Source organism: Anticarsia gemmatalis, chromosome Z (genome assembly GCF_050436995.1).
Source record: "Anticarsia gemmatalis isolate Benzon Research Colony breed Stoneville strain chromosome Z, ilAntGemm2 primary, whole genome shotgun sequence".
NCBI lineage: Eukaryota > Metazoa > Arthropoda > Insecta > Lepidoptera > Erebidae > Anticarsia > Anticarsia gemmatalis.
In genome coordinates, this window is record NC_134776.1 from 11365406 (window position 1) to 11380843 (window position 15438).

Consider the following 15438-nt stretch of genomic DNA (forward strand, 5'->3'; position numbering starts at 1 on the left):
ATGATATTCGAAAAGATATTATCCTTGCCCATACAAACTTAATTAGTACTCGTATTATGTTATTCTTTAGCTTCTGTTGAACTGACTACGGCAGTAAATATATGAGAATGTTTATATGTATTTTAGGTGATATCGTGGTAGCATGGATTTAGCCGCAATTAAAACTAACCGCAGATGCAATATTATTCTTGTGTCCTGGAATGTTTAAGTGGAAGGTGTGTAGAGGGAAATAAGAATACAAAAATTGTAAATAACAGCATGGTTTATTTCGCATTATATATTCCTTAAGGCCTTTTGTAACAGAAGATAGACAACAATAATCACCTAAAGAACAGTCTAAACAGGAGCCGCTCAATATATCATAAAAACACTTTTGCTTTACAAAATCTTAACAGCAATCAAAGAGAATTTACAAAAATCTAACGTAACATGAGTAATAGGAAGTATTTACTAACGATTTCTCTCATTCGAAGCACAAATCAAACAAACTAACAGTTCAACAATTAATTCAAACGTCTAACTACTTCAAGAGTCAAAATCCAGAAAATTAATTATCCAAGCTTTTTGTGCAAGCGATGAATCGGCTTCAAGGTACGTGAACACAGTGTTTGTGCGACTAATGTCCAACTAAACTATGTATATTTCATTAAGCATGCATATGTAAATATAATACCGCCAATCTAATAACAGCTGAATATTTTATTTCGTTATTTAACACTACAATAATATCATGCAATAACATATTATTATATCATATAAGGTATGTCACTATTATACTACTATTATTTTCTACATGTCAATAATTTTAAAATGCAATGTCCACAATATTCAATTCCAAAATATATTATATTCGTATCTGAGTCAAGGAAATATGTCACAAAAATCTGCTATGAATTATTTACTATTGATTTCAACCATCGTAAAAATATTTCATTTTCATATATATAATATTTTGTTCGTATAATACCTTAGCTTAGTAACACACACGTTTGGAGTTTGTTAGTTAAAATGTATAATGTTGGATATTTGGAAGTAAGAGCACTATTTTAAAACGGTGCCGTGAAACTAGTAGTTCAGAAATCTATGATAGTGTTTGTTACAGAACAGCAAATCAATCTTATAACTTTATAAGTTAAAGAGAGATTATTGCAAGTAACGTTTTGTACACAATTTTGAGTCTTGTATCAAAAATATTGTTATTTATCAAAAATACTTTATGTATGTACTGGAGACGGCAATTGAATTGAGAAGGCGCGCGGATTAATAACATATCCAGTGTGCGTGCGAGATGTTATCACAATACATGTTCCGCGAATGATGTTCGGCTCGGACCAGTTTTTTTCCACTGGTAAGTACAATTAATTGCTAGTCATTCACTGTGTCTTGTCACCGCACAAATATTTTCAACACTTTACTAATCTAACACTAACGATTTTGGTGTTATTAATCTACAATTTCTGGAAGAAAACTGTAGTATTCACAGATGATAAGATCACGAGAATTACTTAGTTGTTTTATACACGTTTTTATAACATTAATTATCTAAGTTATTATAATACAAAATATCCACAGAGATTTTGAGTAAATTTGCATAGTTGCCATTAATTCTATAATAAGTATATCATGAAATGGTGTACGACAACTGATTTTACAATGTTTACTACATATTGAAATTACATTTTAAATCTCTAAACATATATTTGTATATCAATGATGTTAATTAGTAATGACAATTGTAACGTTTCTCACAAAAAGACATGAGTAACAAATATAAAACGTCGTAATGTAAAATATCAAATACAGTTGAAATGTGGATTTAAGGAGGCAACTGCGATGACCTACGTCGATGTATAGAAACTCGAACAGTATGACAACTAGTAACATAATGGAGATTAGTATACTAACTACTATTAGCGAAGTAACATCTTCGTTACATAATGGGCTACTATATTAGGAATAAATTATAGGACAATAAATAAGACTGGTTTTCAGGCTCAAAGCTAGAGTTTCCAAACTCTTTTGGCAAAATGGCAGTCCATCTACGGCGGTCCATATAATAAAATAATGGAATGTTAGCTGCCCTAAGCTTGATGATAATTTCCTGGATTTATGTAACACTCGTTGCGACGTAGTCCTAATGTCTAGTCATTGGTTGTACGGCGAGCGCGCCATAGTTTACCACCTGCGCATCGCCCTTAACTTTCAGGATCTATTCTTAACTCGATGATCTGTAAATTTAAACAGTTTATAAATAAATTTTAGTGCCAAAAACTAAATAGGAAACAGGCAATAATTTCGTCAAATTAATAACACTATACATAATTTCATTTAATACATGTTTGTCGACTACTTTTATATCTAGAATGTCATAAATACTCCAATAAATACTGAATACTGATAACATACAATCATTCTAAGTAAAGGTTAACACATTCTTAAATTTTATACTCAGCGTAAAATGTATAGTATGTTTCATGACTTGAATCTTCAGAATGTAGAAGAAGAGAGAAAAACATCGAACTATTTAATTTTAATAAGTATTGATTAATTTCCTTCAATGCCAACGAAGGTATAAATTAAGGAAGCTAATAATTATGTTTGAAGTAGGTATTTTTGAGCTTAGGACCGTAGCCGTTGCACCGTGGTTTATCGTCAAGGAGAGATTTGAATATTGCAGGTTCGGGACTATCCTCAAAGAATTAGGCACGACACTTAAAGATCTACTCCGCAATTCCGCCACGAGTGGATTTTACTTTTCCAAGCGTTGGTGGACATCACACAACTGAACTAAAGTTTAAATAAACGTAAAAAAATTCTCCTAATGTTATAAGTACAGCGTTACGTTGTTCAACAAAAACGAACTGAAAAGTGGATGTATCATATTATAATACCGTGTATTATTTGTCTTTATTCCACGTTAAGTGGGATAAGCAATAGCATAGTTTTCTTTCTCAACACGTTGTCAAGTAATTTGGCTGATGACTTTACAACCGGCACCTGCCTCACGTCAGACCTCCTAGGGAACAGTACTCGTTAATACTTACTATTGCGGGGCAGTACGACCGCGTGGCTATCTGGCACGGTGCAGAGGTGAAGACTGTTGTGGAACATGTACTGAATAGTCAGGTGCTTGTCGTCGCCCACACACGGGTCGTAGAAGCCTGGCAGCTCCGACTGAGGACAAACAGATCACAATAGGAACTTCGGTAAACTTATCCATATAGACATTAACAGCTATTTTTTATCAATTATTGTTTTATAGATAGATAGACCAAGCAGTAACTATAATAATGTACGCATTAAAAGTTTTTCTACAGTAAGAACTGTAAACATCATCGTAGAACAGAAATCGGTCCTGAGAGCCGAGTTCGGTCCCGGCTGACGTGGACACTAAATCATAATTGCTAGGAACAAAAATGGCATCGAATAATGACCAGCCTAAATGTTGGAAGTTCGATTATCCCTTTAGTTTCGCGGAGGTCTAATAGTAGAAAAATTTAACTAACTATACACACAAACACGTAAATATTTCAGTTAGTTTCATTCATAACCGAGATAATTAGCAATGTAAATAAGGTTCACTGAATAAACTATCGTAAAAACTAAAATTAGCTATCGGTAACGAGAGCATAAACCTAAGGATACACTGAACTGTGAGCATAAAATAACAAAATGTTATTTAGTCGTAGCTTTGTTGTGAAGGTGAAATTCTAAGTTCCGATAAACATGTTGCTTATTGATTGTTTAGTGGTCTCAAGCTAGTAACAATAAGCCTTCGACAATGGTCAGTTCGCCACTAAAATACAAATGTCAATGCATTTGTATGACGCTTAAATCTTGCTACGACGGTAGGACCTTACGTAGCCTTCGGGTACGAAGGGCCATACTATAACTACATGATACGAATTTGTTGGACAGCAGTGTTTTATTATAATCTAAGTAATATTAGTGAAGGGCATAGTTTGCAGTATATTCAATTACTAAACAACGTGGGCACATGCTTGTACCGTACTCAGATCAAAAGAAAGCCCTCTCCTTCAACTTACTCAATAGTTTCAAACATAGTCCCTTTGTATTATGACTATAATCGCTAGTAATTGATTTCAATAAAACTTAAGTTAATATATTTTCGACTCAATCAACTGTATATCGCATACAAAATTAAATTGCAATTTGGAAATAATGTAAACATCGCTTTAGATTACGTATGCACAATTTCAACAGATATTTGTAATGCAAGCGAGTATTATGCGGGTGATAATTTTAGCTAGGTATGAGTGATAATATTATGAATTAGAGAACATTTAAACCTACATTTCTAACATTCCTTACGATAATAGACATGGTGACACATATTCAAAAAACTCGGTCAACTAACATTATTGCGTAGTACTAATTGCAACAATGTATTTAGAAATTATTACTTAGTGTATGGAAGTGAACTCCAGAATATAGATAGTTCTAGACCTCGAAAAAAAGTTTCTCGAAACAATAAGGAATCTGTTTCACATTCGTTATTTATTTCGGGAATCCTAATATAATTTTCAGCGCCTACACTAAAAACAGCATTGTAGTACGGTTAGCATATAGACATAATACCAGGCACTCCATGTGAAAACTACTCAATACTCTTAAATGGACTATAGGTGCGTGAAAAGAGGGGGAACCTGAAACTTTATAATTTTGCAACATTCTTCAGTCAATAGGTACATTTCGGGTATTAATACTTACATTTTTACTCATCAAAATAATATGAAACCGAATACGTCATGTTTATGCTTAATGCTTACAACAGATCTATATTGACTTACCTTGCTAGCTTCAAGGAGTTCTAGCCGCGAGTCTTTAACAAGGCACTGCACGGGTATCGTGACGTCAATCACTTCGGCGAAGACAGTCGGCGACTCGGGAGTGGAACCATCTCCCACTTGCTCCACGCTAATTTCGTGATTTGAAGCATCTGTGTACAAGGATTACATATGTTATTTGGTTGTTTTTTGTATTACAATAATAACGCCAGCGTCGATATTATTATAAGGATTACTTTTAGCTATAGCGTAGGTAATATTGGTTAAGAATATAAGCGCCAGCTAGCCTAAAAACTACTCATTTCATCTTTACTCATAATCAATTTCAGACAAATAATCTTCAACTTGATATAGTCTATAGACGACGCACAGCTTTCGTCTAGTTATTTTAATACATATACTGATCAGTTATGTTTTTTTTTTTAAGACAACTATCGCATTAAGGATTGCTCTTGTGTCGCAGGGACTTTTACAAACATATAAAAAGCTTAAACACAGTACAACTAGACCCTAAACAGCAATGTGGATCGGACAAATAAATCTGTGTGGAAATTGAACCCACGACTTTGATTGACTTGACGAAAAAAAGGGAAGCAGAACACAGCAGCGAGAAATATTGAGCAATATCACATAAATACTTTACATTAATGCAATGCGCCGGTAAATCATAGGCTTAATGTTGCAAAAACTTAAGCAGCACAACCGCAGAGCTATTTTTATTGTTTTTTATTCATATTTTCCTTCCTGTAACTCCTGAAGTCGAGTCGAACCCCCCTTTTTTGCATTTTATGTAATAAGTGAGTCTATTGTCTAATACCGGGTACGTTAACAAACTCCAGCTGTTGAGAATGTTTCAACACATACTTGAAAACAACAGTACTTTGGAATTGAACCAGAGTACCCCGATTTTCAAAATAAAGTACTCTGCGTCTCGAACCACAGAAGCCGTCCCGGGAACTACCCAAAAGTCATGGGAATCGCAAGCTGAATAAACTAAAATCAATTAATTTATAATAGCAAGCACAGCACAAATAGTACTAAAACTGTTAATATCGTTCTATATAAAATCTGTGGCTATAATATAAATGCAAACGTATCTCCGTCTGTTTTCTGTGTCCTCTAAATTCAAAATGCAATGGGATAAAATTTGCCAGCACATCATATTTACACTCGGGCAGGAGCATACTAGGTTATAGTTATAAAATCTTCGCCAGTCTTTTTTATTTATAGTAACCAATGTGTAAATACTAAGTGAGCAGAGTAGTTTACAAAGAAACAAAAGTGTAATACTAACCAGCAGGTAACTTTCCATACATGGCACGCAATATGACCAGACCCTTCTTTTTCTCCTCATCAGACCTGATCCTCGAATAAGTTTCCCTCATTAGTTCCACGGTGGCCCTGGCTTGCCTTTGCATTTCCTGCAACCTGGAAAAGAACACAAATTTTCTTAATGTGTAATTCACGTAAATTTGAACTAGGCGTCATCTATTGTTCAGGACCTTTTTTTCTTTTGATCTTGTTTTTCTGATGATCTTTTAATAACTGAATCTAATAAGTAAGTTTCCGTATTTACGTAATCCAGCTACAGATTAAGACACCCGTAATTTGATTAAAAGTCGTTCTATCCTTTTTGAAGTAGTTTAGTTAGTAGTAGTTCACATCACATTTGAATGATAATATTGGTGTCATTTTGACTTGAAGGTAGACAGTAATTAATGCAAAGCTCACCTTTCATAATTAGCCTCCATAGACCTCTGTCGGTCGCGTTCCTGCCGCTCCCGGTTGATGGGGTCTAACACGAGTTTCTTGAGCACTAGCCACGAGACCAAAGGCACTACGGTTGCGTAGAACACCGGCGAGGGCATCACCTCCTCGCACAGGTGAATTGGCACCACTATTGTTTGGGAAGAACATGTCCATCTGAAAAATTAACATCATTCTGATATGACTGTCAAGTTGATGAACATAGTCAATCTTGAATCTTTAATGCTTGAATATAATTCCATCGAAAACACATTGAAATATGTTTCAAATGTTATAGATAATAACACTAGAATAGAATACTAGATTTTGTTCAAATACTTGTTGAAATTTCGAAATAAAGATGTTTTGTAAATATAAACTGTGAAAAAGAGCAGAGATGGCAAGATAACTTTAAGTGCAAACCATACAACGAATTTATCATTACTTTAAGTTTGTTTAGATATTAAATATACCAACAACATACAATTCATGAAGCCCATTGAAAATAGGGAAACTATTGGAGTCCTACTCATCCCAATAGACAGACAAATAACAGAGATCATTGTAATTGTACCACACTCACTTGAGTTTGAGCATTACACCACTGGGCACTCCAAGCATAACGGCTGCTGAAACACTGCTGTTCTGCGATACTTTCTTCTCTGCACCATACTCAGCTATTGCACCGAATGTTCCAAACCTGGATAGAGGATTTTTTTGTTGAATTAGTAATAAAAGCCACCTTGAGTATTTTCTTGATACTTTTAGGCGTCTCACATATTATTATTGTCGTCATATTGGCATGTAACTCCAAGAAAAAACTTTCATTTATTAAAAAAAATGAGGATAGAGTGTGAGGTGTTCGAAGACGATGTCCAGGACAGAGCGCAGTGCAGGACAAAGATAAGGAAGGCTGACCTTACTACCATATGGAATTCATAGCAAGGAAGATAGAGAGAGAGAGAGATCACAAAAATTTACTATACAAACTTCCATCACTGATTTCATAAATATTACAGATCAAAAATGACATAACCAAGACCTTCTGCTAAGACTTACTTCAGAGCCAGCCTGAGTTTCATATCGTGTTGTGGCAGTTTCCTCATGACATTGAAGGATATGAACGAGTGTGGGTTGCCGATCTGCAGTGCTGTGTTAGTGTGGTACTTCTCAGAGTCACGCACGTATATTGTAGTCATTGAGGATCCGCCTTGCCCGCCAGCTCTGTATGTAAGGTACCCTACTGAATGCGCGTCCAGCTGCAAAGCCATTGCTGAAAGAGTAGGATAGCGTTTTAGACTTTGGCTCAATTTTATGCTACAAGCAGGTAAAGCAACAATAATTATATTTTTCAAATACTAGCCGCTAAGGTTAGACCTAAACTCACTAATTTTGAGGAGAGGATTCTGCTCAGCTGTACAGGATTAAATGAAGATTTTACCGTAATTTTACTTAAGAGAAAGAAATTATTTTGAGTTCAGAAAAGCGTATAAAAATCCTAAAAGAAGTACTTAAGTCAAATTAACATGCTTTTATTTACAAACACTCAGCCAAAAGCACTTAAAAAAAATATTTTACATACAACTCACTTGATATAAGACTTGGCGATATTCCCCTAGGTGTGAACTGTAGCACTGTCCCACAATTCAAAAACATCAGTCGGGACAATGTTCTAAATATCTTGAAACCCAGCAGTGGTCCATTGCCGATGCCACATTCTACTTCTGTCCAACCTTTTTCAGAGCTAAGATTCCTGTTACATACATTCACAGAGCCAGTACCTATAAACAGATATAAAATTAAATTTCTGTAATAATTATAAGGTAACATACAGATATAGCCCACCAACTTAGTAGACAGCCTTGTATGCAAGATTCCCAGTTAGAGAAGGCATTCAAAATTCATAACTTTTTAACATCAGTGACCCATCAAGGCTTATGCGGCGTGCAGTAGTATGTTTGATAGAACTTCGTTATTAAATACACAGGATTATTATATTAGGATATCGATTAAGTTGTGGGACAATTGAAGAAAGCTATAGCAATTATTACCTATCCCATTTTGTGTTGATATGTTGCCAGATAATGTCATAGTATTTCTTAATGTAACAGGTGCATCGATGGATTGTTGTATGGTCATTCCTGATACTTCTATATTTGGTATGATAGTGGTTTCTTCCCTGTAACACGAGTTGATGTTATGGCGACTTAGTTAAATATAGAATTTCCACTAACAATTTGTAAGCTCTCAAAAAAATATTGTACAAAATCATAAGAACAAATTAAAAAAATTGGAGCTTTATAAAGCTATGGCACATATTTATTCATAGTGCCATTTGTATGGCTGCTGATTATAGTGTAACAAGAACCAAATAAATTTAAATTGAACTGAATTAAACAAAAAATAACCAAATAAAAACTTCAAATTAAGAAATAGCTGCAAGCTTCATAAAACAGCTTCTTAATAAGCTGGATGTGAGAATCAAAATAAAGAAGACTGTCAGCCCTTCCATTGCTGTTTTACAATTCAAGAACATTTGCATATTATATGTCTGTATTGCTTTCAACTATGTTTTGGAGTTGACTTCCAGTCTCACAGATGCAGCTGAATACCCATTTTGTACATGAAGCATCTAATATTGCAATTTGTTTCATTTAACTACACGTAAATAAAAAAATAAACAAACCAAAATAACAACACTCACAAAATTTCATACTCATCGTAATATTTCATAAACATATCAGTTGCATTGATGGATAGTGTGATCGTTCCACGAGGGTTCGCGCTCTGCTGGAGCCTACGCTCCTCCCTCTCACGTTTCAACCTGCAATTCGTAAACAAGTGTTAAACTCCATGGAGCTATTTGTCCAATCACATGTTACAATAATGATATTCCTACTAATATTATAATTAAAAAAGTTTTTAAAGTATAGAAGGTTGAATGTTTGTTACTCTTTCACGAAAAATCTGCTAGATGGATATAAATGGCATTTGGTACACCGATAGATTCTAGGGTATAGCACATAGAATAATTTCAATCCTGTGAAATCTTTCCACGGATGCGAAGTTACATGCGGAAGTTCGTAATAATTATACATTAAAAATCGAGTGCAATATTTTACTAATGAGGAGAAAAAAGAAAGTCGGTCTGTATTTACCTTTCATATTCTTCCCTAATCTCTCGAGGTGTGCGTGTACGGAAGATCACCTCCCATCCTTCAACCTCCAAGCCACGTTTGCCTGGCAATCAAACAATGAAACTAAGTATGCGAAATTCTGCTACACAAATTATTAATGACACACTACAATACTCTTAACATCTTAATTGCTATTAAAACAAAGTATATGTAAAGTTGTAAAGCTGCTTCCATAGGAAGAATGAAAGATCAACTTGTAAAATGACAGACTACAAATTACCACAAACAATGTTTCGTATCACGTAAGAAGTTTTAAAGGTCACATACCTAATGTATCATAAATCGCCCTTTTGTGTGAATCCGAAAGAACTTCGTATGCCTCCTTGACCTTGTTGAAAATTTGTTCTGCCCATTTTTGTTTGCTCGGATCAGTGCTATGTTTGTCTGGATGGAACATGCGCGAGAAGCGGCGATATGCACTGTTTATTTCCTCAGGAGTTGCCTGCATATAAACATATAAATAATTAGTTATTAGTCTAGCTCTAAGGTTATAGGAGAATATTTGGGCTGGTTGCATCTAGTATGGAGTAGTTCGACAGTTGCAAGCCAGGAGGTTGTTGGAGGTATGCATACGAAAATTTGGATCATTAATCATTGACCCGCAGGTAGCTGAAAGTGGCATATTTGGTACAGCTGGAAATACATTATTAATTATTATCTTATACATGCCCTCTACTATGTTGCTGGGCTATTTGCAAATCAGTCAAATATCACAAGCGAAAATACTAGCTGAACGAATTGATTATGCTACTACCCCCAGGTTTATAGTTTTGCTTTTAAGTTTTATCAAGATATTAAATAGCTTGACTATTGTATTAGGCTTATCTTATTATGGAAATACTTTCAAATTGGGCAAGGCTATAACTGTCACAGTTAGAGACCTATAGATAATTCTCATATAAAAATAAATATCTACCTACATTTCACAAGTAAAGTCTAGCTATTAGTATTTAATAATTCACCACATGCTGCCTCTAGTCATCACATGATGAAAATGGTATCAGTTCTCTTTAGTGTTTATAAATAAATCAATATACTATACTGTTGCTTGCAACACATATTGTACACATTGTTAGTGAGTTTCAATGAAACCAGTTCAGAAAACAGTAGCTACTATTATTACAGTTACCAATAGGGCAAATATAGAGAAAAGTATTCTGAAATAACTATTAATATGACCAAGAAAGCTTGTTTGTCTACAAGTCTGATTCTAAAACAATACTGCAATGTGTCGGAATAAATTATTTATACTGAAGTATTGTTCTTTCTTTCTTATTAGAATACTAGGTCATGTCAGAAATAATTAAATAGATTAAATGACTGACTACAATTTTTGGACTAAGGATTATATTAACTCCAGTAAATTAACATCTGTTCATATATTTAAACAAGACAGGCAGCATAACAGACTTAGTTAAGCCTATTAGCTAGACCTTGGAGGCTTGGCCTAACAAATTACCCATTAAATCTATATCAGTTAGATATTTTATATACAAATCAATCCTTGGTTTGTTAATTATATGCCGAACTTTGAGTAAATTTTGGGAGCTTTCTAGAATAATACCGTTAGACAGGTTTCAAATTTAGCTATCTCATTTTTGAATGACATAAATTCTGTGAAAATACAAGCTACCTACATAAAATGCATTGCAACATTAATAATACTTAGTTACATCAGCCTGGCCCGAGATACTACATTTGTTTTATTAAGCTTGGAATAATTACGGACTATTCACCGTAATATCCAATTACTGAAAAGAAAATAAATAATTAAAAATGTAAACTATAAGGCGGCCCAAGTGCAGAATGCACCGCTCCTAACCTAAAAAATAAACTTTTCATAAATGCGTCCAAAATAAAATACGGCCAAATTATTTGAACACATATTTTGACACTATAAAGTCCCCGTATTACTTATTTTAAGATACATTTCTATCGTTATATAATATTGATAATGTAAAAATTACAAAATGAACTCTAAAAATGCACGTGATTTATATTTACCGTTTTGGAAACATTCAGTAATTGGTAGTAGTTATCTTCGAGCAAAAGATTATCGCCTTCTTCATCCATTTTTATGTAAAAAATACAATTTTATAATCAAAATTCCGACATTTAGTTCCTCCAGCGATAGATGATTACTTTTTTAGCCGCTGCAATGACAGAAGGAGGGCGCTACTGTCTTGTTCAATGATCACAGATAACAATGAAAAAAATTGGTAGCTAATTGCCAGTACCGCAATTTAAATAAAATACTAGCTCTTCTCACGGGTTTTCTTGTTTTTCGTTATCTGCTGATATTTGTGTTAGACTATTCGTAATAATATAAAAATCAGAAACGGAGGTATGAGTTTATGACAGTAAAAAAAAGAATCTTTAATATAATCTACTTTACTCTTAACACATTTTATCTTTTATTTTTTTTGAGAGAAGTCTAGGCCAATACCAATATTTTTTAGCAGGGTGATGAAAGAGCCCAACAAAGGACTCTGACTAGTTGTTTAATGTTAAAGCTGAAGACCACAGAAGGTGACCACTTTGCCAAATTTAGGCCGAAGGTAGGGATCATGATCAGATTACTAAGAGCTAAATGAGTCAGGCAGATCACAAACACAAACTATGTAATAGGCAATATCTATATAGGTCTTATTGACCAAAGTTAAGTCACAAATGGGTTGCGATTACTCTCACACGTCTCAGTAAGTTTTCTGACTTAAAATAAATGGAAATTTAAAAAATTTGGAGACCAAAATCGATCAAAGAATAATAAAACTCAATTCAATGCAGATTGCATAGGCTTAGGGTGCCCATAGTGTATACAAACGTTTATTTTGGTATCTATCAGAACTGTTCTATTTACTCTATTGCCTATTGCCAGTGCCTCGATGATAGCGAGACGTCATTGACGCGGGCATAGACAATTTTTATACAAAATAAATTGTGATCTGCTCTCTCTCCCGTTAAAAATGTGAAAAATTGAATAATTTTCTCATAAATAATCCGTTGATTGTTGTTCTAAATGTAGGATATTTAATTATTGGATTATTGGAATAAGTGGTATCAAGCATCTGTCTATATTGAGCAGGTAATGTTGTATTGTCTACGTTGTTATTTTTATTATAGTTTTTTAGCCGTCTATTTATTATAACTGTAAAACATTCTTGTGTTTTGATTCGTTGCCTACTTAGAAAGTTGTTAATTATTTTATTATTAATTACCTGTCTTGCTGCGGCGAAGGCTCTTATGGTAATCGTAAAATGTGTAGGTGGATGTTGTTTTCGGTTTGTCTTTTGTAAAATGGCTGTTTCGTTAATCATATTTTTGCGGCAGTATTATATTATTGTATAAAATGTATTGCACAAGACTAAAATTTTACAGGCGGTCCTCGAGTTTTCACTAGAAGTATGTGCTATGTCAGAGATGCACCAATAATTTCACTAAGCAACACATCAGGCTTTCCCCTGCTAGAAGCATAAATTACGCACACTAGCATAGTTTCCGTGAAAGTATAGTGATAAATAAATCTTCATTAAAATCAAGCAATCATTATCATTAAAATTAAGCATGTTTTAAAAAGCTATAGTGGATAATATAAACTTTTACTAAACTATTTAGGAGTTTAGTACTTAATTTTATTTTTATTTTCTTTACTAACTGAACTAACTCACTAGTTAACCAACTATTCAATATTGAGAATTTTTATATTTATTAATTGTACAAACCTAGGCAAGCATGGCTAATAATAATAAAGAGTAACCGATTGATAGAACTATGTCACACACAGTTTAAAAAAATATTACATTATTAATTAAATTTCCAAATGAAATTATGACAAGAAACAATTTTTAACTCATTCCTATTTATAGATTTTGATCTTACAACTCTTCATCCTATGCATAACTATTTGTCAAGATGAATCATGTTCTGACTATAAGTACAGTTACTCATATTAAAGTCATTTATTATTTGGGTGTTTCAGTATTAGAGTTATAATAATTCCATATTAATAGTATCTGAAAGCTGGTTTTAAGAACCTATTCTTGTAGGTCAAATAGGTTCTCAAAACAGAGCTTCCAATTTGATGTCCGTGTAGTAATATAGGACCTCGTGTCCTTTATAAAAATATGTTTAAACGGATCAAGTTATACAGTCACTCGGCACATTGCCTATATAAAAAAACCTATAATACTGGCTGTAAAGTTCAGACTGACCTTTCAAAATGAGGTACTGTTCCTCCTATATTGAAAGAAGTGTTCACTTATAGTTGCACTATTTTAGCTTTTTGCATAAAATAAGATGTTTTAAAATTTCTATGTGTGAATTCGTCTTTCATTGCCATGGACACCTGGACGTAAAATATACAACATATCTATCTGGGCTTTCTAATTTACTGCCATAATAGAGTCATTTACATAGCTTTGCATAATATGATTGGTTTGTCAATCAAAGATATTGCAGTAAAGTGTATAAAGTAGGCTAGTTTTCTATAATGTTTCAGAAGTGTTGTTCTATTTTAAATTGAAACTCTCTTTGCCTTGGGACTAAAAATCGATTAACTTTTAGAATTCACTCATAGACATTATATGCCATCTATACTTACAAAAATATATAACTGTATGTAAAATTTACGATATTGCTGTTATATGTGCATACATACAGAATATCATGTATGTTATATCCTAAGGTGTAGACCGAGGTGTGAGATACAGCCATGTTTTGCCATTAACAATGTTAGTCCAATGTAATAACGAGCAACCTTATGCCATTTTCTTAAAATATTCTAATATGAATTGGAATGGTATTACTTTGCCCAACTCAGTAGTCTAATCCGAGATGTCCTGATCAGCAGTCTGATATGGCACTATAGTCTTCCCAACAGAAACAGTTCTGTTAATGTGTATTACTGTCATAATTCTTAGATAATTAATTTATAGGACTTTTATCATATAACATTAAATTAATTATTTATTTAAGCCCATAAATGTTTTATTGATGGGCAAAGTGCTCCCATTAAGATTTTTACAATTATTCATCTGTCATTCTCTCTAGTGCAGAAAGTCTAAACTGCTGTCATTATTAGAAACAATATAGGCCTTAGTCCATAGTTTTACAAAAAGTTTTCTGTTTAGAAATTTAAGTAAAATGAGATTTATAAAATGGTTTATAACTGAACAGATTGTCACTAATAGACCCACTCATAACCAATATAGGGCAGACCCACCTGTCACTGCTTGGATATGAGTGCTAAGCTGAATTATGCCCGGGAGGTATAATTGACAATAAAAACCTGGAGTAATAAAACTATTGTCTCAGCAATACCCTTTCTACGAACTATAAGATAAATCTTGATCTCTGTATAGGAGTACTTATTGTGCCTTATAGATAAACTACACAAATTTTCATCTCCTTGATTCATTGATAAGATTACAGTAGTCTTATTTGTTCACAATCTAACAAATACGCAGCACTATTTTGTGTAAAATCATAGATATTTCATATTTGTGTGTAGTTTTTTAACCTGAGTACAGTTGGTAACAGTTTTTCTGGTTATAAGATGCATCGTAAGCATATTATTCGTCGAAAGTCGAGCCAGACAGGTCTGTTATCTAACTATCTACTATTGTTTTACTTAACGATTATTATTTTGTTAATCTTAATCTGTTAGAAACGTAAAGCATTTCGAGTAA

At 33.5% G+C, this 15438-nt stretch overlaps 2 protein-coding genes across 3 annotated transcripts in view; one reads left to right on the plus strand and one right to left on the minus strand.

The window, feature by feature from the left end:
• Window positions 1–244: 244 nt before the first annotated feature.
• On the minus strand, window positions 245–11934 carry LOC142986330 (dnaJ homolog subfamily C member 11). 2 transcript variants are annotated; one of them, XM_076134784.1, is made up of 13 exons: window positions 11756–11934; window positions 10019–10193; window positions 9713–9794; window positions 9271–9378; window positions 8606–8733; window positions 8144–8335; window positions 7614–7827; window positions 7138–7254; window positions 6540–6731; window positions 6103–6236; window positions 4812–4960; window positions 3045–3174; window positions 245–2228 (listed from the first exon to the last, which is right to left on the minus strand). In XM_076134784.1, exons 1-13 carry the CDS (start codon window positions 11822–11824, stop codon window positions 2203–2205), a joined length of 1716 nt encoding a protein of 571 aa, XP_075990899.1. In that variant the 5' UTR covers window positions 11825–11934; the 3' UTR covers window positions 245–2202. The 2 variants fall into 2 exon arrangements, with proteins under 2 accessions (XP_075990899.1, XP_075990898.1); XM_076134783.1 differs by having other exon boundaries at window positions 9259–9378.
• Window positions 11935–12637: 703 nt separating this feature from the next.
• The window catches only part of LOC142986725 (WD repeat-containing protein 47), a 39392-nt gene continuing 36591 nt past the window's right edge, over window positions 12638–15438 (plus strand). Inside the window, exon 1 of the mRNA XM_076135333.1 lies at window positions 12638–12836. The gene's annotated coding sequence lies outside the window, so the exon portion shown is untranslated. The remainder of the gene's footprint in view (window positions 12837–15438) is intronic.